This window comes from Acomys russatus, chromosome 11, assembly GCF_903995435.1.
Source record: "Acomys russatus chromosome 11, mAcoRus1.1, whole genome shotgun sequence".
Classification (NCBI taxonomy): Eukaryota; Metazoa; Chordata; class Mammalia; order Rodentia; family Muridae; genus Acomys; species Acomys russatus.
This window is the reverse complement of record NC_067147.1, coordinates 22,942,428-22,967,253: the sequence shown is the minus strand read 5'-3', so window position 1 is coordinate 22,967,253 and position 24,826 is coordinate 22,942,428. Positions and strand designations below refer to the sequence as shown.

Sequence of the window (24,826 nt, the reverse complement as noted above, 5' to 3'; positions counted from 1 at the left end):
TCTCTCTGTGACTAGGTACATCCGCTCTGAGAGGTCCATAATCCTGATTAACTTCTGCCTCTCCATCATCTCATCCAATATCCTCATCCTCGTTGGACAGACTCAGACACACAATAAGGTATGACTGTTACCCACTCTCACTATGTTTGTGCATTTGTTTTGGCATATAGTTGGTTATTGGTTTGCCTAAGTATTTGTCCTTAATATTTGTTTTGAAATATATGATTTTTTTTACTTGTCACATTTGTTTCTGAATTAATGTACTTCTTATTACGAATCCCATTGGTTTACATCTGTAGTGGTGTAGACGGTATAATAATCAGAATGTGTGTTAAGTATTATTCAAATCTGTATGTCTTCAAAGGCTTGAGACACCAACAACACATATTTTTATTGACTGTCCCAATTGTGTAGTGTGTTCAACCAGAATCAAATATAGTGTCTGTGTTTAAGTCTACTTTATGAACATACCAGTTACTGAAATGACTATATCAATGAATTACAATCACATCACTCAAAACCTATATCCCAAAGGGTTTATACACACTAATCACAGGATCTATCTACATCTATGTTTAGGCCTTTCGGAGTGTTTTCTTTGCTGAAAGCTTTTTGATAGTTAAGCAATTTTGCAGTTATTTAAGCATATAACCACTTTTTATTAGGTTGTGGAACTACATCTCCCATTTTTAGGAATTGAACAATATATTTTTTGTTAAATGCCCTTACTGCCTTCCATAAATGACTATCTTTACTTAACTGTTCTCTATGATATTTCAGGAAACCCAGCCTCATATTACTTTACCCAGGCCTCAATGTTTTAGTAGTAATTTCCTTTTAAAATTATTAGTTTAAACACCAAAATCAATAGTTAAAATTAGAAACTCAAATGCTCTTTTTAGAAGCTTTTTCAATAGATATTCATAGCATCGATAAAGACTATGGGTACTTTGATTGGATTCACAATTCCTATTCTGCGTCTAGATAGGACCTTAGAGGTACATCTTCCTCTTTGAGGCCCATTGCTCTAGGCCAAAAGACCCAAGGGGAAGCCACTGACCCTGAAGACAAACCAAAACATTATCCCATTAACCTATAAAACTAAAAACTACTTTCATGTTCTTGAATATTTTCAATACATCATTTCTTGTTTCTTTTCCTTAATAAAGAGACAAAAGAGTGAGAAATTTATTAAAATAAAGCACATGGCCATTTTAAGACAATTAATGTAAAACTTAAAAAAAAAAAAAGAAGTAGATAGCAAAATAGAAAACAGACAGAGAGGAAGGACCAGAGAAGAGCAAAAACCAATTAGAGATGGGAAGAGGAAAGAAGACACAGAGGTACCTGCAGTTGAAAAGATAAAGATGACCATGATGCTCAGCTGAGAAAGACAGAATAGTTGGAAGAAGTGAAGGAGAAGGAAACAGAGAGAAGGAAAGAGGGAGGACGTGAACTCCCATCCTGGGTCTTCGTTCTAATCCTCCCCATGTGCAGGGCTTCTGGTCATCTCTGCTCACTTAGTTCCCACTAGCAGTCCTTTAGCTGACTGTCTTTGAACTTCCCCATGCAAAAGAAGCCCTTCCCTTTAAAGCAGGAGCCAGGAAAAGCAAATAAAGCTAAAGTTTGGTTGAGCCTCCTTTAAAGAATTTTGTATAAAACGCTTACTGCCCATCACTTTTACACTCTAAATTCTAGGGTTATGCCTCTCTCTGGACTATGGTGAACAGTGAGGTTCATCAGAGACTGTGCTTTTAAAGCTATCTCATGTGGTGGAACATGGAACTACTAGCACACCTAGGGGAATAAAACTTGTTACAATGTTCATTACTACCTGCATTTCAATAGTTCAGTGGTGTCACATGACTAATGACAGCCAGGTGGTGATTGTGTATATCCAAATGTTAGCAATATCCAGAAACTAGAATCTTCAAAAAACAAACAAAAAACTTCTTATGTGTTGTTCACTTTGGCCTTTGCAAGCTTTTAGTATCCTTGTTTTATAAATAAACATATCTTTTTGATATTTCCAAATATTTTCAATGTCTGTAGCAAGATGAGACAAGTCTTGTTTTCCTTCTCATTTCTGATTGTGAGAAGTGGCTGGTGTGTGCTTATTAAAAACTAAAGAAAAGTTTAATGTGGTATGGTTTCTCCCCAGGAAACTAACTACAGAATAGATTTCATGTGGAACCATAGTGGGCTTGTTCCAGATTGACTATGCTAATTTTTGCTGTTAGTTATTGATGCTCGTGGGAGGCGTGGATAGTAGGTGGTGGTGATTATGTGGTGTTCTCTTATTCTACATTAATTTTGTGTTATTGGTTTGGCATTGTTGTTCTTACAAGCTTAAGACAATTCATATTAGAGTGAAGAGGAGATAAAAATGGAAAAAATAAAATTTTATTCTAAGTCATTCTCAGCAATAACAGATTTCCTAAGGGGCAGCAATTATGTGTGAGACTTGAATTTAATTAAATGGGTCATATTTGATTTTATATGTGTTTGACATGTGAATGTTTATACCCACCTTTCCATAAACAAGATGAAGATGTATAATTTATGTAGATATAATCCATATAAGCTCCAAGGAAGTAAAATGTTAAAAGTAAAAATATTGATTGGTGACCAACTGTGTTTTGTGTGAGTTGTATGTAGGATTTCTTAGCTACTATAGACAAGTTGTAATGGTCAGATTCCTACGTCTGACTTTCCTGACAAGTTTTGACTAGTGTTTTAGTATTCACCACTTGAAAAATGGAAACATATGAGAAGACTCTTGATGAGCAAATTATTTGGTACTACTGTCTTGTCTACTTTGTGTGAAAACTGGCATTTGCTGCTGCTGTCCAGAATCATGCTGAAGTGTTGAAGTGTAGTCTTTCCTGACTATCTGCTAAAATATAATTGACCTGATTATCATGCTGTGCTCTCTGCTTGCTTTTGAATTGGGGAAGAAACAAGCCAAAATAATCCACTGTTTAAATAGTGAATATACTCAATATTTAAACTGTAGATTCAATGGCTGGCAGTAAAATACGGAATCAAATGCACCATCTTATCTCTCCTCTTAAAATATTGTTGTAAAATTTAATTATAACTTGCTTCATTATATTTTGAGCTTTTCTCATGAAGAAGCTTTGTCTTTTGATCTCTTTATGCATTTTAAAACCTCAAGCAGGATATTCATATTTCACTCAGATTTACTGGCCATAGGTTTATACCATAAAGTAAGCACGTGTAATTGCGTAGTTTTGTGGATTAATTTTGATGCTGTTAATTTGCAACAAGGAACATTTAAGATACAGGCAAACTAATGAAATGGTTTACTTAATTACTAAAATTTCCCCAAATATAATTTTGTTTTGTTCCAAAAGTCTCCCATATGCTTTATCATTTCAAAGATTTCATAGAACTCAACTGAAGGAAGGAAAATTGGACAAAAATATTTATACTATTCAAAATAATTCAATTTGTTATATGGTAGTAGTGGTTGAGTAATCACAAGCAACCAAGAATTTCAGTATACTCAGAGATAGTTCTAGATAGCTTCTCATCCTCAACATCACTACTAGGTTATAATTAAATGACATACCTACAACAGATAGTTGTTGGATCAAGGCTTGTTAACAAATCAGTAACAAAACTTGTTCTGGAGACTCAGGCAGAGCTCATGTGTTTTGTGGTTTTGGATACTTTGTCAATACTCTGTATGAAATATCCTCTGAAAGTGGATATAATGCTCTTCTGTAGAAGAGTTCTGTGGCCTTCAGTCAACAAGACTCAGTCAGAAATACACCTAACCCAATGTCTAGTACAGAATGGTTGGGCATAAGGCTTTGGCCCTTTCTCTAAGAGGTCCAGGATACATGTCTCAGTGGAAAGTTAAATATAATTTATTTAACTGATAGAAGTACAGAGCACATGGTGGTTCACACCTTTCATTACAGTGCTCAGGAGGCAAAGGGGAACCTCTGTGAGCTAGAGAGCAACCTGTTAGACTTATGGAGTTCTAGGATAGCCAGGGATTCTTAAATCTTATCTCAAAAACAAACAAAAAAAATCAAAAGTAAGAAATGACTAATGGTGTTTATTATTTCATATATACTGAATATCTGTATTTTTACCAAAGAGAGCGTATTATTGTATAACAGTTACCCAAAAACGAATATCTCAGTTGAGGCCAATCTTTTGCATTGAGTTTGGTAGAGAATTGTGTGTTGGTTATCTATAGATAAAACTAGATTGGAAGGGAGTGTAGCTGCCACCTCAGAAGTATGGACTTTTTGAAAACAATGCCAGTTGATCCTTATGACTTGTACATTACTGGACCCCTACTTGATTAAAGATTAAACTATTGTATCATAGGGAAAATACCAAAATATGATAAAATAAGCTTAGGCCATTCTATCCAGTACAAAAGTATAAAGTTTTGAAAACTACTTAAATACATGAGGGAAAAATTATGCAATAGCTTTAGTCTTAGAAGACTAGAATTTAATGAAAAGTCTTCATTGGCTGATAAAGGGAAACTTGTAAACTACGTGGTATGTATGTTATCTGCTCAATAATATTTAGGCAGTTTGATCTCATGAATGTTTAATATATATAGTATTGGAGTGTGTAATTAGCTATGTCTTTTATGAAAAACTGTAAAAGAAACAGAAAATTGCTGTCTCATAACACTTAAACTCTACAAAGTTGCCTCTCTTTATTGTGTACTTATTTTATTTTTCTAACCATGATGAATTTTGGTTATGAGATTTGCCTTTCACAGCCAAGCCATCTCTGCAGTCCACTTGACATATTTTAATTATGTAGTTTTTAAGGGAACATTTAATAAAGATTGACCAAGTTAGAAAGATATGGGCAATGGAAGAAGTTTTTCATTGGTCGTACCTATATCTTTTAAAATTGTAGTCCTCCATTCAGATATCTTAAATTGTGTCAAGCCCTCTCTCTTTTTCCTAATTAGCCTAAGACTTTCTTTGACCAAAGACACAGCTTATTCACACATTCACCTAAACGATGGGCCTGTGACTGCCTATGTGTTTTCAGCTTCCAGGAAAGCTGGCTATGTGTGCCTCACAGCTTCCATTCTGTACCCCCTGAGAGGCACATGGAACAGATTCCTGGTCCTTGAGTTTTGTTTTTCTGCATCCTTTGCTGGGAGGGACCAGTCTCTCTCTAGGATGCAGGTAGTTAAAGGCATCTTCAGGAGGAAAGCCTAAGTATTCTAAATGTTCCACTTCTGGTTATACGATATGGAAATTGGTCCATAGCCTTATTCCATAGTTTCTTGGCAAGGTTTCAAGAGCCAGTACCTGTGACATTTTGACCCCAGAGCCCAGCGTTTGGTACACATTCCTTGAGTGTCTGCAGTGACTACGCTGGAGATGATGAACAATGCCAAATGTACCTCTGAATGTGTTCTATTTTGGGGCTTCATATTTCCTCTTGTGGAATTTCCTATTCTCTACTAGCGTCATTCTGTGTCCTCATTCCACATTGACACACTTCTAAACGTTGAGTGCCTTTTGGGTAATCTCTAACCAACTATATATGCTAGAGCTTTGGAAATCATCTTCACTATCTCTGTCACCCTGATACAAGGCCAGTACATATTCTGCCTATGCCTGTTGAATCCTCAGTTCTCAAACATAGCCCTGTCTCTGTCAGATACAGCTGCTGCATTGTAGCATCACTTAACCCACTCTACTCCGTAGCTCAACTCACAGAAGTAGAATTCAATCTGACCCATGCCCTTATGAATTATCTTCAGAAGTGATTATTCAAAACGTGACCATATGAAGGGAACGGAATATATTTAATCAAAGTTTCTATTCACTAATTTTTCTTCACTGATGTACCAGATCTCAGAAATAAATTTTACTTAAGAGTTCTACAACTTATAAACCTGCCTTAATATTAACATGATTCTACTGACCACTCCATTCTCACTTTATTTTGTTGGGTTTTATTTCATCACACCTGTAACACCACACTGCTTTTATCTCACCATAGTCACTTGATGGTTTCTTGCTCCATGCAGTACTTCATGCTAGCCATTGCTCCAGAAGACTTGATCAAGGTTGTGTGCATATGTACTGGGTATATTTCTATATTTGGATACATTTATCATTGGTGCTTACCTATCCCCCTGTGCTCTGTTACTTGTTTTGAGCCTCACTACACACCTCTGGGGTTAAGACGTAGTTATACTCATCCCTAAGTCTATTGCCAGTATGTAGTACATGTATTGTCAGCATATGACACGTATTTATTACATGAATAAATTCTGATGGTTAATTTTAAGTGCTAACCTGAGTGGATTTAAAACACATAAAAGGTTGGTAAAACTTTCCTCTGCTTGTGTTTGATTGCATTCGTAGGGATAATTAGATTATAAGGGCTACAATTTAATGAGTGTTCTAACCTGCTGACTGGTTTAAAATAATCTGAATAGACTTTTGAAAATTACTAGAACTATGAAACATGGGTCTGAAATGAAGAAAATGGGTCAGTGGTGTTTTATGTTGGGTGATGCATCTTTTCATACACATTCCGTTAGTTTGCTGCTCTCCTTCTGGCCTGCATTCAAGTGAACAGCCTCACCATTGTTATGCATCTGCAGGCAGGATACCATATCTCAGATTCATAGAACCAAGGACTGTAGATTGAAACATCTAAAAGTAGGAATTAGACTAAGTCTTTCCCTTTTAACAATGCTTAGTTCAGCTACTTCGTCATATGGCCCAAACAGATAACCCATACAAGAATTTACAGAAATCCACCATTTGGGTCTGTTGCATTTGTAGCAATAGTTTCACAAAGGATGAGCATTTCCTACTCTGGACAGTATCTCAGATGATATGATAACGATGTTGTATTTCCTCAGGAGCTGTTTTCTTCCAGCTCCAAGTGACAGACAGCATGTTGTGATGAAAATCTAGTTCTTAGATTTTAGTCAAAGAGATGCTAACACCTAACAAATATGGATCTTTTCCTTGATAAGTCGTAAAATCATCTTTATAGCCTTTCAAAGCATACCTACTTAAAATACTTTTCCTGTAAGACAACGCCTGCCAATAATTTCCCAAATGTGTGTTTATGATCTCTCAGATATATATGACTCTAATGGAAGAAGCAAAAGCCTCTTATTTAGATTTATTAAAATCTAATTTGTTGATTGGCTTTGGTGTTTATAGAAGGATTTAAATGTAATCCTTCTGTATAATCCATTTGAGTCTATTTTGAGGCCTTCTGCTACCTCTATTGAGGTTCTTAGGAATTCCTTAAAATTTTTCAAACTAAGAAAGCAATCAGTTCGCTCACTTCTTAATTTTGCCAATGCCTGGCTTTCAAGGACTATTTTGTCCCTCGATAGGATTTCAAATACTTTTTTTTTTTTAACTGTAACCAAGTGTATGTCTTGGTTTTAAAAGTCCAACTTTATTCAGAAAAAGCCAGGGACCACATGAAAATAGGACACAAGATCAACCTAAAGGACGGGTTCACGACAAGCAAGGATGATGCAGGTGGAATTGGTTGACAGACAGGAGTTACTAAACTTGTACCGATGTCAGGAGTAGACATGGAAAGATAAGAAAGCCAGTTTGGGCATTCAGTGAGTGTTTCTGGAGCCCAGCATCAAGACGGAGAAAAACTACCCAAGAGGGAGACCTCGTTCAGCAAACGTCAGGGCATTGTGTCAGACAGCAGCTGAGAATGTCAAGTCTACTCTGATTACCAACTGTCCATTGGTCCTCGGGAAGTGGTGCAGTACAGAAATTCCTTGCCCTGAGCCGATGGGTCTCCACCTGTGGGTCACAACCTTTTGGGAGGTCAAATGACCCTTTCATAGGGTTCCCATATCAGATAACCAGCATATCAGATATTTACATTAAAAATCATAATAGTATCAAAATTATATTTATGAAGTAGCAATGAAATAATTTTATCGTTGGGGGCCATCACAACACGGAGGAACTGGATTAAAGGGTCACAGCATCAGGAAGGTTGAGAACCACTACAGCAATCACAGCTCTATCCCTGCATCCCACTTTAGACCTGGCCCTCAGAACTTCTCATTTGGATTATTATTGCCAGTCTGTGTTCTGCTCCTGGCCCTCTAATTTGTAACAATTCATCTTCCACTTGCCATGAGAATGTTCTTAATTTTATTGGAAAACAAGCACTTGATTTGGTCATCTGCTAAAGTTCTTCTTTGCTCCTCTACAGGGAGTAGTGTGAACACCACCACACTCAGGCCTCTTTCTGGAATGTCAGTCAGCTTTGTGGAAAATTAAAAGGTAGTCTTTCTGTGGAGATGAATTATGAAATAACTGTTTCCCTCACAGCTGCTAAGGCAAAGAACTGGATTTCTAGCATGACCATAAGAAGTGCATTTCTACAGGGATCCATGTCACAGGAACTGTGACCATCCAGCATTTCCTTTTCTTTGCCTGACAAACTTCTAGCACACCTTAGAAAATGGCATTGCCGAACTCTCTCACTAATGTTCCTTCAACATGCCACACAATCTGTACCATCCCTCTACATTTAGAACAATCGCTTTCTTTTATAGCAGCAGTTTCTCAACCTGTGAGTTGAAACTCTAGTGTGGGTTGCATATCAGTTATCCTGCATATCAGATATTTATACTACAATTCATAACAGAAGCAAAATGACAATCATGGAATAGCAATGAAATAATTTTATGGTTGCAGTGTCACCACAACATGAGGGACTGTATTAAAGTGTCACAGCATTAAGAAGATTGTGAACCACTGTTTTATAACTTTATTTGCTGATAAACACTAGCCACTGTAATTCTCTAGAGATAAGATTTTCTACTTTTAGACTTTAAAATTCCTAAGAATAATATTATTTATACATGCCATGAAATGAATTATGTCACATGAATGAATGAAGTATGGCCGTACGACTGAGGGGTACAGTGACAAAACTGAAGCTACTTCAACACTGGAGGCCCGACTTCTAATAACTGCAGCCCAATTAAGTTTTGTTGATATTTTTGCCATTCTTTGATGAGATAAGAGAGTTGAGTTAAGCTCTAGAGACTCAGCGGATACTTTTAAGGCCCTGGGTTGATGGTAGATGTTTGACTTGAATCAGATTTTTATCTGAAATGCAATTGAGAACTTGAGTGGCTCTCTGAGAGCCTTTCTAAAGAGGCTGAAAATTGTCGGATTTTCTGTCCCGTTAACACCCAACCCAGTAAAGATATAATAAACTTCTATATATAATAGTTTTAACCTTTTCCTATGTCCAGGCTATGAAGGTTGGCTAGTGTTTGTAAAGATATGCTGAAATATGGGTACTTCTTACAATCTCTAATGCACTGTAAAATGTCAGTGTGCTACATAAAACCACAGGAATCTGATATGATTACAAGGAACCTGAAAGGCCCTCGAGGTAACAGAAACACTAAAGGCTGTTTACAGTGTTGGCGATTGAACCCAGGCTAGCGAAGGACTCTAACACTCACCTTAGTCATTTGTAACAGACTTTTCAGTGATCTGATATGCTAATGGCATTTTCACTCAAGATTGAAAAGATGTGAAGAGTAAGAGAGCAAATACCCTTTGCACGCACAGTCCAGAACCAACATGCAAGGCTCGAGAACTTTGGTATAAGCAGATGCCTGGTAAGCATCCTAGGTTGTGTTGGCTTTGGCCGTCTTTGCTGAATCTACTGCACTCCACTCAAGCAGCTCTCACTGTACACTCTCCCGAAGGGGAATGTGGTTAGGTCGGATGGGGAGTCACAGTTTGCCAACTGTAGGCAATGTGAATTTTCCAAAAGTAACGGTGTACATGAAAACAGAAGAACTTCAGTGTAAGTTCAGGCCAGCCTATATTTAAACTGGCCTTTTTATGTAAAAATGACCTCAAGTTCTGAAATATCTACTTAAGAGCTAGCCCACGTAGCCTGCAGAACTGGAACGGGGCACCAATGACAATGTAAGAAAAGGCTTCCGCAGAGATGAAAAGGGTGAAAACCACTTTGAATTCCCTTTTTAGAGCAACACCTGAACACAGATTCCTTCACTTGTAGTGACTATTGGTTGCCAGTGTATAAAATACAAAAGCTTGAATCAAATCACTCGGAACCAAGTAGGGTGTTTTATAAGTGGAAGAAGCTGAAAGTACTTAACAAATGCCCAATATGTCAGGCAATAAAGCTTGCTTTCTTTGAAGAAGAAAACTTCCTAAAGTAGAGCATGAAGCATTAAGTCTTGTGTTGGAGAAAAGCTCTCATCTGACAATTTGGGCAGGAAACTAATATTAGAAACAAAAAGGAGAGCACCGCTAATCGCCACTTTGTTCCCCAACAGAGTCCAGATTGGCCTCTCTAGCCATCCTTCGTCCTTAAAGTTGGATATTGTTATGTATATTAGATCACAAACATTGCTACAGCAAGGGTAAGCGCTAAGGAACTATAATCAGGGACAAGACTAAGTACCATTGAATGTGAAGATTATAGAGTCTGGTTTTGAACTTCTATGAGTCAGTTCATTTTTGAATGCTACTCCTTAAAGAAAGCGGTGACATAGGACTGGGCTACAGCCCGTTCCTAACCAGGACAATTGAATATGCATGAAATTCAAAAATGAGCACATTGAAATATGTGTGCTTTTTTCTAGGCTATTGGGTTGAATCAAAAGTTAAGGATTTAGCTGTTTTGTAAAGAGGAAGTGGGTAGTGTTAACAGTAGAAATACAAATAGAGATATAATTCATTAATGCTCAAGATGCCCTCTGTGCTGTGTCAGACAAAAAAAAAAATGGCTTCACATTGTATTCTGTGTCTCCATGGAGTGTCTTTAGTGATGATGCATCTCGGCATCTGTACATAAGCAGAACTGCAGAAGTTTCAAATGAATATGATTTGTATTTCTTTAAAATTCCCTCTGGCAATTAGATTCTATTTGTGTTTTAAAGGGCTCTTTCCTAATGGATAAGAATGATGTTTATTATTTTTGCAACATACAAATTAGTTCTTGTTCTCTTTTTCATATAGATTTTTATTTCTGTTTTGTTGTGCTGGTTGGGGATAATAGTGACTATATCACTGATTAGGCTCTCATGGGGACTCTTTTCCAACCTGTGAAATAAAGCTAGAAAAGAATCCTTTATGCTGCACAGAAAGCATCCTTTCTTTCAGTGAAAGGTATACCTGTACTTGCTAATGATTGCTACCTAACAAGTTCCCTGAATGCTAGTGGCTTTCAAAAGCAGTGAACATTCTCTTTGCTGTTTCCATGGGTTGTATACATAGGACTGGTTTGGCTGGACTGAACCAGGGTCTCTGGCCACTTTGCAGTGCTAGGCCCTAGGTGCAGTGGTCTGAAGGCTTGGTTGGGCTGGCAAGGACAGCAGGACTAATGGTTCCAGGTGAAATGGGACCTGCATTGAGAGGCTGTAAGCTCTACCACCTTCTGTGCCATTTGTCCGGTTACTTAACTGTTTGCCACAACCAGTCTTGGCATTCTTCTTTTAGTATTGTAAATCAGATTGTGACGCCTGTTTAAAACCCTCAGACTAAATGAAGCCTCATTACAGTCAGCATGAAATCCAAAACCTGTAACACTGTCCTCAAGTTCCCACAAGTCTTGGCTCCCATATCCTCCCACCTCATTACCTCAAAAGCCTTACTTTTCCTTTCTTTCACACGATTCCTGGCTATACTCTCAGTTTTAATGTAGCTATGTTCACTAAGTCACCAGCGTGGTGGCCATACTCCTGATTTGGACTTACTAAGCACAATTACCAACAGTCACTTTCAAAACTTTTCTGTCAGTTAGCACTTTGCCTAGCAAGCAGCTCTTTTTTCCACTTCCGAACTTTTACACATCACACACATACACACACACACACACACACACACACACACACACACACACACTATGCCATGGGGCATCTTCTGCTCTATCCCTTTCCTGTTTCACTTGCCAGTGACCTACAGATCAGATCCAGTTTTCCCATAGAAACTATTCTCGAAAACTTCATTCTTCCTAACTAAAACATGGTAATGGTTTTGCCATTACCCTCAGAACCAGTCTTTTATTTTTCTTTCTCCACCTTCATAATAACTTAATTGATGTTGGCATTATTATTTAATTTTTAAAAGTAGCCCCTGTGAGATGAATTTTACAGTTAACATATCTGTCATCTAACAGTTAATATTTTTGACTTAAGAACATGTGCAATTCACACTACTAGTGAATTTCAAGTATACGATGTGTAGTTATCAGCTATAGCTTTTGCGTTGTACATTAGCTCTCTGGAACCTATTCAACTTGCAAGTGAAAGTTTATGCCATTTTAATGGAGGTAAAATTTACATGTAGTTAAATTGCAGTGAATAATGTCATGGGTTTTGACCAACATCTACTCTATAGCCTAGAGTCAATGTGCAGAATATTCCTACATTCGAGAAAGTTCATGCTTGTCTCCTTTCAGTCAGTTCCTACCAGTGTTGACTTCTTTCTTCCTATAATAGTTTGGTTAATTTTATCATTTCATATTAATAGAATCCTAAGATGACTACCATCATTGCTCTAGATCTTTTAATAACATTCCTTTAGAAATGTAATCATGTTACTCTTATCAATAGTGAATTGTTTTATTTTCTGAATAAAAATAGTCTTTTTTATCTTAGTTCACAAGAATTATTATATTGTGTTATAGCAGCAGGTTACGAACCCACATCCAATTGATTATCACTTAGAAATGTTATCCTTTAAATTTTTTATTCAGAATTTCATACATGCATATAATGTGCTTTGAACACATTGATAGAGATAAAGGCTTCCTTCTTGGCCTTAAGTCTTTTGATATTTTTTGATGTTGTACATGATTGCTTCTACATCTCCCATTATCCTTCTCCTTAACACTTCATGTGTTTTCTAACCCAATGTATCTTTTGTTATTATCAATAAATGAAATTTAAATTATTATAAAAGTTTAAATATAGTATATGCTTTCATTTTTTTCTTGGGTTCAGTACTTAAAAGTGCTATTTTAGACCAACACTAGAGTGTGTTTAACTTAAAGCAAATAGACACTGTTTGCCACCATGGTCACATCATTTAGTCCCCTTTCCAGAAATGTTTAGCCATCTCAGCATTTCTTGCCATTGCTAACATTTTCATTTACACTTCTTTAATAACTGATGAGAGTTATCACTTTGTCAAAACTTACCAACCACTCTACATTCTCTGCTGTGAGTTCTGCTCTTTTGTTTTGTTTGTTTGTTTGTTTGTTTGTTTTGGTGTTTGGGGTGTTTGTTTTGATTTTTTTGAAGAGGGTTTCTCTTTGTAACTCTGCTGTCCTGGACTACTCACTTTATAGGTCAGGCTGGCCTCGAACTCAGAAAAATTTACCTGTCTTTGCCTCCCAAGACTGTGTGCCACCACACCTGGTGCTGCTTTTTTTTTTTTTCTTCAAGTTTTTGTGTGTAGCCAGCCATGAAGACACCTGTAGAAGCCACAATTAAAATTCAGGAGTCTTCCTTTATGGTTGTCTTACTGAATTTTTTGAGACAACGTGGAGTTCACTATTTCAAACAGACATTTTATTCAGACTGGATGGTCACCAATCCCATGGAATCTTTCTGCATCCCGCCACCAAACACTGAGGTTTCAGGCACCACAGCCTTTGCCTCAGAGCTGGGGGATTCAACCACCTTTACTTACTGACCTTCTCCATCCTCTCTTCTTTTTTTCCTCACTTGAATTTTTTGAATTAAAGTTTTCTGAAAAACAGACAGAGAGACTTTGTATGAAAGAGAGTGCCCTTGGGTGGAGAGGTCAGGACACCTTGAGTGAAAGAGAGAGGGAGTGAGCAGGGCAAAAGAGCCAGCAAAGAATTTGTGAAGTTTATAGCCCCTGTATATTATATTTTCTTTTTGAATTTGTGCTCTGTGACCTTTCTACAAGAGATAATTTTGCTCCTCCAAAGCATAAAATATTATCAAAATTATTTTCTGTAAACCTTCCTTTGAGTCTTGGCCTTTGTGTAGATTGGTGATTCATATAAGATCATATTTTGAATTTTGAATATTATAGAAGTGGGGTTTTGGTTCATCTTATTTTATTTACTGATATGAGATGTTAAAAGAGTTTCCTTTTCCACTGAATTGTTTGATCCCTTTGTGAAAATCAAACACCTATGTGTGAGAGTCTTCTTGTGGAACCTTTAGTTTGTTGACCTATATACCTTTCATCCTTATGCCAAGAGTAATGTTTCATTTACTATGGCCTACAAAGTCATTCATCATTTTCAAGGTCATTTTATTTCATCTAAATCTCTTTGTCCAGATCTAGGTCCTTAGGACATTCTAATAATATTTAAAAATAAACTTGCCAGTTAAAAAATATTGCTGCATGCAGTTTGTTGTATGTGTGTATAATAATGTAAGTGTATATGTAAAAAATAAAAATATTATAAAATAAATAAATCTCATGTGAAAGATATACCTGATAAAAATATCATCTGCATAAGGTTTAAAATATATTGCTTCAAATTTGTTGGCATTGTGTTTAATCTTAACATGATTTTACAGAGTTGATACTCATTTTTAGGAACTGTTATTATTCATCTATAGAAAGTGCATATAGATTTACTACACAGAAGAGTAAGTAACCAGTTAAGAACACTTAGGAAAACACTCTGGAATAAGGTGCATCATGAATCTGCATTTGCATCTTATGATGGTGTATGCTGGTGAATAGTTGAAGGGAAATCACAACCCCATAAAAGAACTATTCTCCGCGCTGAAAAAAACTATTCTGATACAGATAAAATCTTCCTTCTTCTTGTCCTTAAATCCTTTGATATTTTTTGATATTGTACATGATTAGTTCTTATGTATATTTTCTTCTCCAAGTAGAACATTTGTCCTCCAGAGCACTGCACAATTCTATTGCATCAAAACCTGGTGTGATTACAGAGTAGCTTCATTTTCTTGAGCTTCTTCGTGACCAGCTAAAGAACAGCCTGTCTCTCAGGTCCAACACACATGAACACCTTTTCTTGTTAGTATGTGCAATGCATATCTTCTGCAACTAGACACAGAAGGATATATGGACAGAACTTTCAGGCCATCAGAGTTTGGTGATGCACATTTTACATGGAATCACAGTGGTTCTCAAATGAAGAAAAATGTTCAAAAAGTCAAGGACTAGAACTTAGACTGAGCAAGCATTCTACTACTTTTCTTAGTGAGTGGCAAATTTTAATCCCATTAGTGAATATGCAGTCTTCAAGCCATTGATGTTTAAGGCTAAATTTTTTCAGTGAAATTATAGAAAGGAGATAATCAGTAGCCAACTATTTCTAAACTGACCAGTAACCAAATGTTTGAACACAGATGTTCATTTGCTTATTAATACAATCTTAATGAGGTTAAACTCAGATATTTACCTATGTGCTATTAATACAACCCAGGTCTTTATACTAATGAAATAATAGCATGTGTTTCTTAGTTTCTTTTCAAACACTGGAGGAGACATCTGTGGTATATGGATTTTGTTTTACTCATTGTTGTTTGTTGTTGTTGCTGTGTAGCTTTGACTGTCCTGGACTCACTTTGTAGATCAAGTTGGCCTCGAACTCACAGTAATCCACTTGCCTCTGCGTCCCAAATGCTGGGATTAAAGGCGTGCACCATCACCACCAGGCTTGTTTTACTCTTAAATAGCATTTCTATTTTGTCCATGAAGTTGTTTTGGTGATATGGAAACTGAGTATGCAAATAATTATATCTGTATTATCTTTTTTTTTAACCTTATATGCTTCCAAGAAAATTAATATATTTTCTTTGAACATTAAATCCTGGTGGTATAAATCTTACACTCATGTCACAGATAAACCTTATTGAATGTTTTTACTTATTCAATTAAAAATGATTTTATTTTGAAAGGCATCTGTGTTCCATTCTGTACCTGTTGCAACTTTCTCATTTGGCCTCATTAGCTATTTATTTTAAACGAATGCTATTTGAAGTAAACAAAATTCTGCATACCTATTTTCACAGGTAGAAAGTGATGATGAACTCAATTGAAAAAAAATGCATTACACAGATGGAGAAAAAGTTAATTATTTTCCATCTTGTCTCCTGATTATATTCAAGATTTTCATGACTGGTCTACATTAGTGTCTCAAAGGGAGCTACTCTGGATTTTGAGGGAGAAGTTGATTTTTCTGGGCACATTCTCTTGTGAACGTTTGCTGGTAATTTCTTTGGGTGATAATGAAGTTTAGCTATGCACACCAAGGAAAACCTAGATTCTCCAGAAACCTCCTGCAGGGGAGCTCATGACAGTGTTCTTAATGCTTGTTGGCAGACCTATCTATTTGTAGAAACATGCCTGCTAGTCTCTACTGGTGAGAGCTGGAATGTAGGGATGCACCTCCCCAACTCTTGTGCCCAGGTCTGAAGAGGATATTTGCTAAGCTTCTGAGGTTTATTTAGTAACAAAAGAGAATTTGAATGAGATCTCTACAGCAAACAACACCAAAAAGGAAATACTTAAGTTCCATTTTCAAAAATGAAATTGTATTCACAGAAAAAGATTTAAGAAGGAGCACAACTATTTTCTGCTAGTGAAGGACAATTCTAAGAAAAGTTCAAAAAAAAAAAAAAAAAAAAAAGTCTTTGGCTTAAGAAAAACTAGTAAGAAACCAAGCTGAAAGTAAGATGGCGAGGGAGACCATTTTCATATTGTCGAACTCTCCTTCTGTGTGGCAGTTAGTTAATCTTGGAAATCAAAGGACATAAATAACATGCTAGCTACCTAGAGGTCCCTTTTCGTGGAATCCTGACAAAGATTTGTGTGGAGTGTCTGCGTACTACATCTACATGGATATAGACAATACTGTTCATGGAGGTGAGCAGCATGCAATTATCTAGATTACAAAAGCACTAAAGTTATTTTATTCAGCAATACAAATACAAAAGCATAACACTATTAGAAATATCAGTTACCTTTACGTATTGGACATGTTCTGTGCTAAAACGGTAATTCTAAAGAAGGAAAGAGACATGATTCAGGAATAAACATTTCAACAAGGACACGTATTAAGGGAAGTATATTCAAGAACCAGACTGCATAAATATGGAACGGTATTCAGACACGATGTTTCCTTTTTGTTCATTGTTTAAAATTTTTTTTTAATTTATTCATATTACATCTCGATTGTTAGCCCTTCCCCTGTTTCCTCCCATTCTTCCCTCTCCCATTTCTCCCCTTCTCCCCTCCCCTGTTTAAAAATTTTTATTCTAAAATTTAGATATAAAATTTAAACTACAACAGAAAATAAACATTATATGTATTACTAATGGGGTATATTAATTTGTTTCTTAATGTGCTAATGCACAGAACTATCTTCAGGGATCTCTAATTGTTTGTTGCTAGTTTTTTTTCTTTTTGAAAGAAAATTTTTATATATTTTTTTTACATATACATTTATATTATTCCACATAGATACAAGACACGATGTTTCTAATGAGAGCAAAGTGAATTGAGTGTTGGGGGACCCCACCTGTAGACTTCCTGGCCCACCTGCCCCACACTCTCACAGTCTGCTCTGCCTCCAGGATGGATAGGAATAGATTGAAACTGCTTTGTAGGAAGCCATGATAAGAATTCCAGTTAAGAACCTCTGCAAGTGAAGCTTGCACCAAAAATGGAAGCGTGGTTAAAAAAAAAAAAAAAATAGAAGCATGTCTGTCAGTACCTATCCTGGGTAGGTGGGCCCCATGTGATCTACTTACCTCTGCTTGACTGCATGTCAGATAAGGTTAAAATTGCACCCCGGCAATGGCAGAAGGATTACTAAACTCTTTGACCTTCCTAAAAAAAGGAAGCAGAAGATATCGAGAGAAAGGAACTCAGAAAAGCCAAAAATAACATATTGTTTCAAATTTGCCTAATAAGAAAGTGAGTCAGAGCATTATAAATTGATGCAAGTTCCTAGTTCTAGGCAGAGAGATTTCAACAAAAGCTGAGCCTACGAAGGAGATAATTTTAAATACCATGAAGCTTATAAGTCAATGGACAAATGTGTATGAGGTGAAAAATCTGTTACAGTTCTCTCTGTAATTCTCCATTTCTTGTTGGAAAATAGGATATGAATATATTACTAGCCATATTGATAAAAATTTTAGTAGTGTACTTTTTTGCCATTTAAATGCATAATATGAGACTGAATAAATACAGCATTCGGGAATGCTGGTTTTTTTGTCTTTTTTTATGTGAAGAATGCAGATACTTGTGTAACTTCACCAAGCTTAAAGAGCAACAATTTGGACACCCAGAAGGGGTCCTCAACATGCCCCAAGTGCTTGTGCATTCTCTGAGCACTGCCCAGAGGGTGTCATTCCTCCCTGAGAGCGCATATAAGTGAGGCTACTTCCATTAGTGTTAGGACTTCTTCATCGTCATGAATTCTGACTCAACTTGTTACAGCAAAAAAAGGGTGCCTGCAAGTAAAAGATGCCTTGGCCTAGTCATCTAGCCTGTTTCTGCACCTATATCCTTAACAGTAAAATAGAAATATCTGTGGAGTCACTTACATCGCTTATTGGACACTTGGTGGCTGAGGTTAAGTGTGAGCAATATTGTCCTCTGCTAAGGGAGCTGGAATGGAGACCATCTCTATTTCTTTTCTTTTTTTTTTTTAATTATTTATTAATTCATTCGTATTACATCTCAATTGTTATCCCATCTCTTCTATCTTCCCATTCCTCCCTCCCTCCCATTTTCACCCTATTCCCCTCCCCTGTGACTGTGACTGATGGGGGACCTCCGCCCCCGCCCCCCGTATATGATCACAGGTTATAAAGTCTCTTCTTAGTAGCCTGTTATCCTTCTCCTGAGTGCCACCGGGCCTCCCCATCAAGGGGATGTGGTCAAATATGGGGCACTAGAGTTCATGTGAAAGTCAGTCCCCACTCTTCACTCATCTGTGTGGAGAATGTCCTGTCCATTGGCTAGATCTGGGTAGGGGTTCAATGTTTACTGCACGTATTGTCCTTGGTTGGTGCCATAGTTTGAATAGAAACCCTGGGCCCAGATCTGCCCATCATAATGTTCTTCTTGTAGGTTTCTAGGACCCTCTGGATCCTTCTATTTCCCCATTCTCCCATACTTCTCTCAATAGGATGACCTCACATCTATCCTACTTTCCTGGTAAGTGAATACTTTCATGGGACATGCCCCTTGGGCTAGTGTCCAGTTATAAGTGAGCATATACCATTTGAGTCTTTCTGCTTCTGGCTTAACTCATTATGATCATTTCTAGTTCAATCCATTTGTCCACAAATTTTGGGAATTCCTTGTTTTTAATAGCTGAGTAGTATTCCATGGTGTAAATGTACCACAGTTTCTTTATCCATTCTTGTACTTAGGAACACTTAGGCTGTTTCCATGTTCTGGCTATTATGACTAAGGCCGCTATGAACAGACCATCTCTATTTCAATACCATGCTATAGTCCTAAGTCCTTGCCCACAGGAAAAATGAAGTTTCTTTTCTCCCCACTGTTTCAAATATAACTTTTAATAGATATTCTATGCTAAACATTCTCTTTTTATTAATAATTTCTAAAATTGTTATGTCCTGATATATAGAAAGGAAACATCTGCAACTGCTACTGCATTTTGCTGTCAGTTAACAATGATACATTGATAAAGTAAAGATGGAATCATTTTGCTGGTTATGAATCTATAGCAGTCTAAGAAGTGTAAAGGAACAGTATCTCCCTGCTATGGGCTCGATCTACCCTCAGTCTCTTACACGAAAATGCTTCCTAATAGAAATTATGAAAGACTACCGTGAAAGACAGGAGTGTGCCTGACGTCATAGCAGCTCATTCACTTGTGGGAGTGTTTGCATCATCTCCAATTCTTTTACAATAACCTTCGTACTTGAATAATTTTAGGCAGTTACACCGCGGAATAGAAAATTGTCATAAAAATACTTTACAAAAAAACAAATGGCAGCGAGGCTAACGGATCACGACGGCCTTTCCTGACAAGTACTGCTGGGAAACTTCTCAGCACTCTTCAGGAAAAAAACATGTTTTCTATAAGAAAACTGTCTCCAGCTGTTAAAATGGATAGAACTTCAGAAATGCCATAAGTTCAGCTTACAAAAAAATTGTATGTTTTCTCAGGGAAAAAAAAAAACTGAGATATATTCCTTTGGAATCCAAGTTCATCTAGCATGAGGTGTGATCAGATGCACCAAATAAAAAAACAGGCATGACCTCAGACATACTCCAGGATGTTATAAGAATTGCAATAAAATATGCTAATTTTGATATATTTAATTTTGCTATTTTGAAATTGCTGAGTCCCAGTGAAAGCAAATTTCAATGGCACAACTGAAAAAGAGAAACAGCTTCCTCCACATGTGAGATGCCATGATGGATAGCATTTCCAGATCATCTTGTCAGAGAAGGTTTCAAGTCTTCCATTCTCCACACAAGCATCCTTGAATCTCATGGCAGACAAGTTGTGAAAGGAGGCCAAGAGATGTACTCGGCTCTGGGAGATGCAAATATCACCATCCTTATTCAGTGATAGTCTCCACTTCTAACCAAATAAATAATAACAAGGAGAAGAAGAAGAAGAAGAAGAAGAAGAAGAAGAAGAAGAAGAAGAAGAAGAAGAAGAAGAAGAAATATAAGAAGTAGTAATAAATAATAATAAGTAATAGTAATAATAATAATATATACATATATTAAGATAAAGCTATAACAAATAAAATTTCTTGGAAAAAGAGGAAACTTACAAAGTGAGGCACAATCTCCTTAGGATGTTTGCTTCTCTTGCAACATAAAAATTAAATACAACTGGGGAAGATTTACACTAAAAGCTCCATGCTCCCCCAAGCCCACAGAGACTTCCTTGCATGTGCTAAAGTCGTTAGTGTGGTTTTCTTACCTTGGACATTTGGACCTCATCTATTCTTTTGTGCCTTTATGCTAGTTGCATTACACTTTTCCTCCTAGCTGTCTCTTCCATGCTTTTTACCAATTCCTTTGAACGGAACTGTCTCACTCACTCTGTAGACACCTTTCCTGTGCTGTGTAGTAACTGGAGCCCTTGCTCCAAAGCCACAAATTGCAGCAGTGGTGAATCTCTGTGTTAACCAACACCCTTTCCTGGTGCACATGTGCACATGTGTACACACACACATACACACACACATACACACACACACACACATGCACACTAAGCTTTTTTTAAGCATTTATTTTTATTATATATATATGTGTGTTTGTATGTGTGTTTGTATGTATGTATGTATGTATGCATGATGTATGTACCTACCTGAACAGGGCAGAACTGGGAGTCAAATTTTCTAGAAGTGACAGAAATACTAACAATTGAGCCTCCGTGTGTGTGCTATGAACTAACTGGCTGTGGGTCTTCTGCAGGACCAGGAAATATTTCAACCACTGGGCCACCTTTTATGATTTTTGTTTGTTTGTTTACTAGACTAACAAAAGCCTAGACTTCCATGGGGATTTTTCATAATACTTAATTTTGCTTGACACTCCTCCACATCCTCCCCTCTTCCCTGCCTCCCTGCTCCTGTCTCTTCTTAAACTTTTCTATCTTCTCCATTTCGATAAGACTGTATACTAACACAGCCTCTATGGAAATCAGTGTGGACATTTTTCAGATAGCTACAAATAAATCTGCTATATTCCATAAATAAATATACCCCAAACCCTCTGAAACTTGCTCTATGATATTGGTGCATCCATGCTCACTGCTACTCTTTTCACAATAGCCAGAAGAAGGAACTAGCCTCGATGTCCAACAGCTGATAAATGGAAGAGGGAATTGTAGTACATGTACACAATGGAATTTTATTAAGTTGTAAAACTATTAAATTTGCAGGAAAATGAATGGTAAAAATTATATACCAAGTGGGGCAACCCATTCACAAAACCAAGAATGCCCCATGTACTATGTAATGCAGATCCTAGCTTCACATACCGTGTTAAAATTAGAGTACTTGTAGAGACCTGACAGTATGTCAGAAATGGGCATTGTGGGCACAAATTAAACTTATTAATGAATTAAGTTTCTGGAACGTCTGAGTCATTGCCCAAGAAATATGGTCCCACCCCATTGGCTTTCTCCTAGTATGATCACTATCCAAATTATAATTGCCTGAGCGCGCTCCACATATTCTCATTCTTGTGTCTCTCACCTGAGTTCAGATAATATCTCCTTTTCCAGAAACAAACTGGAGTGTTATTTTATGCAGAGTGGTTCTCAACCCTGTTCCAGCCAGACTCCCCCAGGGAACCCTCTGTGGCTGGAAGCCCCAGGACTGACAGTGACGCTGGCTGAGTTAGATTCTTTGAGGGGAAGGTGCAGGAGTTGAATTGTGAAAGCCCTCACAAACAACACTGATATGAGGCCACAAATGTAGTCACATACCAAAGTAGGTTATGTATTTGTCTTTTTTATTGTTATTGGTGTGTATCGTGAGTTTAATTATGCCATTTTCATTCAAGTATATCATAAGCTGCAAATGTGTTCGCCCCATTATCCTCTCCTGTCCCCATTTCCCATGTCCTGCAAGGGCTGTTTGAAGACCATAGGACACTTTATAAAATAATCTGTGGGTCAACATAGGAAGATACAGCTGCCCATACAGTTCAATTTAACAATCTTCACAAGCCCTCTTCCCTCCATCCTCCAAATTTCACATCCACAAGACCTTTTCGTGTGTATGTGTGTATATGTGTGTGTGTGTGTGTGTGTATGTGTGTGTGTGAGATAGAGAGAGAGAGAGAGAGAGAGAGAGAGAGAGAGAGAGAGAGAGGCTTTCTCTGTGTATCTCTGGATGTCACAGAACTCACTTTGTAGACCTGGCTAGCCACAAACTCAGAGAGCCACTTGCCTCTGCCTCTCGAGAGCTGAGTGCTGAGTGCTGAGAGCTGAGTGCTGAGTGCTGGGATTAAGGCAAATGCCACAAAGTCTAGCTTCACCAAAATTCTTCAGTGGCCCAACTGAACTGAGTCACACACTTCATTCTTATAGCAGTCTTGTAGATTATATTTTACCTGATATGTTCAAGATGCAAAAGCTGCCTGGTGCTATTATTGGCTTTTCTTAAGAAGATTAAGAAAAAAATCTAAATTAGATTTATACGTATCTTAATCATGAAGCTACCTCTCAAAGCAATCTGAGTTCGATGGAAAGCTACCAAATTATAATTCCTAAATGAAACAACAACAACAACAACAACAACTTTGATCCAACATCTATAAAGTCCAGAATACTATTCATCTACTTTAATGTTTAGATAATTTTAAAATAGAAAATGCCACTGGGCACTTTGTTTCTACTTTGTTGTTTTCCTCAAATGCTGTCTCCACATGTGTCCTGGAGAACATTTCCATTAGCAAACTCCAGTTCTGTGGTGGGCTGACACGAGCCAAGCAGCCTCACGGGTGGTAATGGCCCACTCTTCTGCAGAAGCCAGACAATGCTTTCAAGGCAGCCAGGGTTGTTTCCTTCTGTCCCTGCTCCAGTCCTTGCCTGTGATGAACACACTGAATAATTGAAAGGAAATTAAAGAAATGGTTCAAATTTCAGAAAAAATATAAAGATATTGAAGTCAAGAAATGCAGGTAAAAAGAGCGTTCTTAGAGGTTTTTTGGGGGGGGAGGGGCAGGGGAAGTACTAATTATTTTCTTGATGAAAGGAAATTTTCATATCAAATTTTGTTACTTTATTGAATGATTCATTTTAATAATTTCAAAAGGAAACTGAATTTTAAAAACATGGTGTGTTTGCTTGCTTTTAATTAATAAGGATACTGTTAGTTTTCCACTGGGTCTGTGTGATTTGTAACATGGACAGAGAACAGCTCAGTCTCTGTAGAGATGACAGTTGGATATAGAAGCATCCTCCTCCTAGTGGCCCAATCCATAGTTTTTTTTTCCAATCCACAGTTTTATATAGCTAGAAATCTCACCCAAATGCTTCATCTCAGCCTGTAAAGGGATTCTTATAATAGGTAGAATGTAAGAGCAGTTTGAACTTGGGCTGGCAAAATGATCCAAATGGTAAAAGGTATTGCTGCCAAGCAAGATGACCTGAGTTCAATACCGAGAACCTACATGGTCGAAGGAAAGAACCAACTCCACAGGTTGTCCCTGACTTCACTATACACACACACACACACACACACACACACACACACACACACACCTGTACACACCTGCATACAAACACAGTCACTCAAACACACACAAACACAAAGTAACAAATAAATGTACAATGAAATTAAAAGTTTGTTAGCTTACAAATCTGGTAATATGTTTACTAGTTTCATTATGTTTTAGTAACATACCAAATAATCTTTCTTATTGGACTTTTCATAGTCCAATAAGAATAGTCATAGTCCGATAGTAAAATAAAAATTTTACAATTACTATCATTATCATCATCATCATCATCATCATCATCATTATTATAAGTGGTAGCAGTAGTGTGTGTGTGTGTGTGTGTGTGTGTGTGTGTGTGTGTTTCAGTACTGGCTTGCATTTGCTACACGGATGTGTGGATATCAGAGAACAATTTGGGGGAAAGTTTGTTTTCTTCCATCATGGAACCTATGGAACTGAACTCAGTGCATCAGGCTTGTGTAGAAAGTACTTTTATGTGCTGAGCCATTGCAAGAGCAATAGACTTTTTAAAGACTGCATTTACACTGTGAACAAACATACATACATAATACATATATGTAATGTAGGCAGTGTAA

General features: G+C 37.1%; 1 protein-coding gene across 2 annotated transcripts in view; it reads left to right on the top strand.

Annotated features, from left to right (window-relative positions):
- Positions 1 to 24,826, top strand: part of Adgrb3 (adhesion G protein-coupled receptor B3) — a 707,858-nt gene that overhangs the window by 570,278 nt on the left and 112,754 nt on the right. For both annotated transcript variants that reach the window (XM_051153002.1, XM_051153001.1), the window contains exon 19: positions 16 to 118. In XM_051153002.1, the coding sequence (XP_051008959.1) occupies positions 16 to 118 (103 nt within the window). The remainder of the gene's footprint in view (positions 1 to 15; positions 119 to 24,826) is intronic.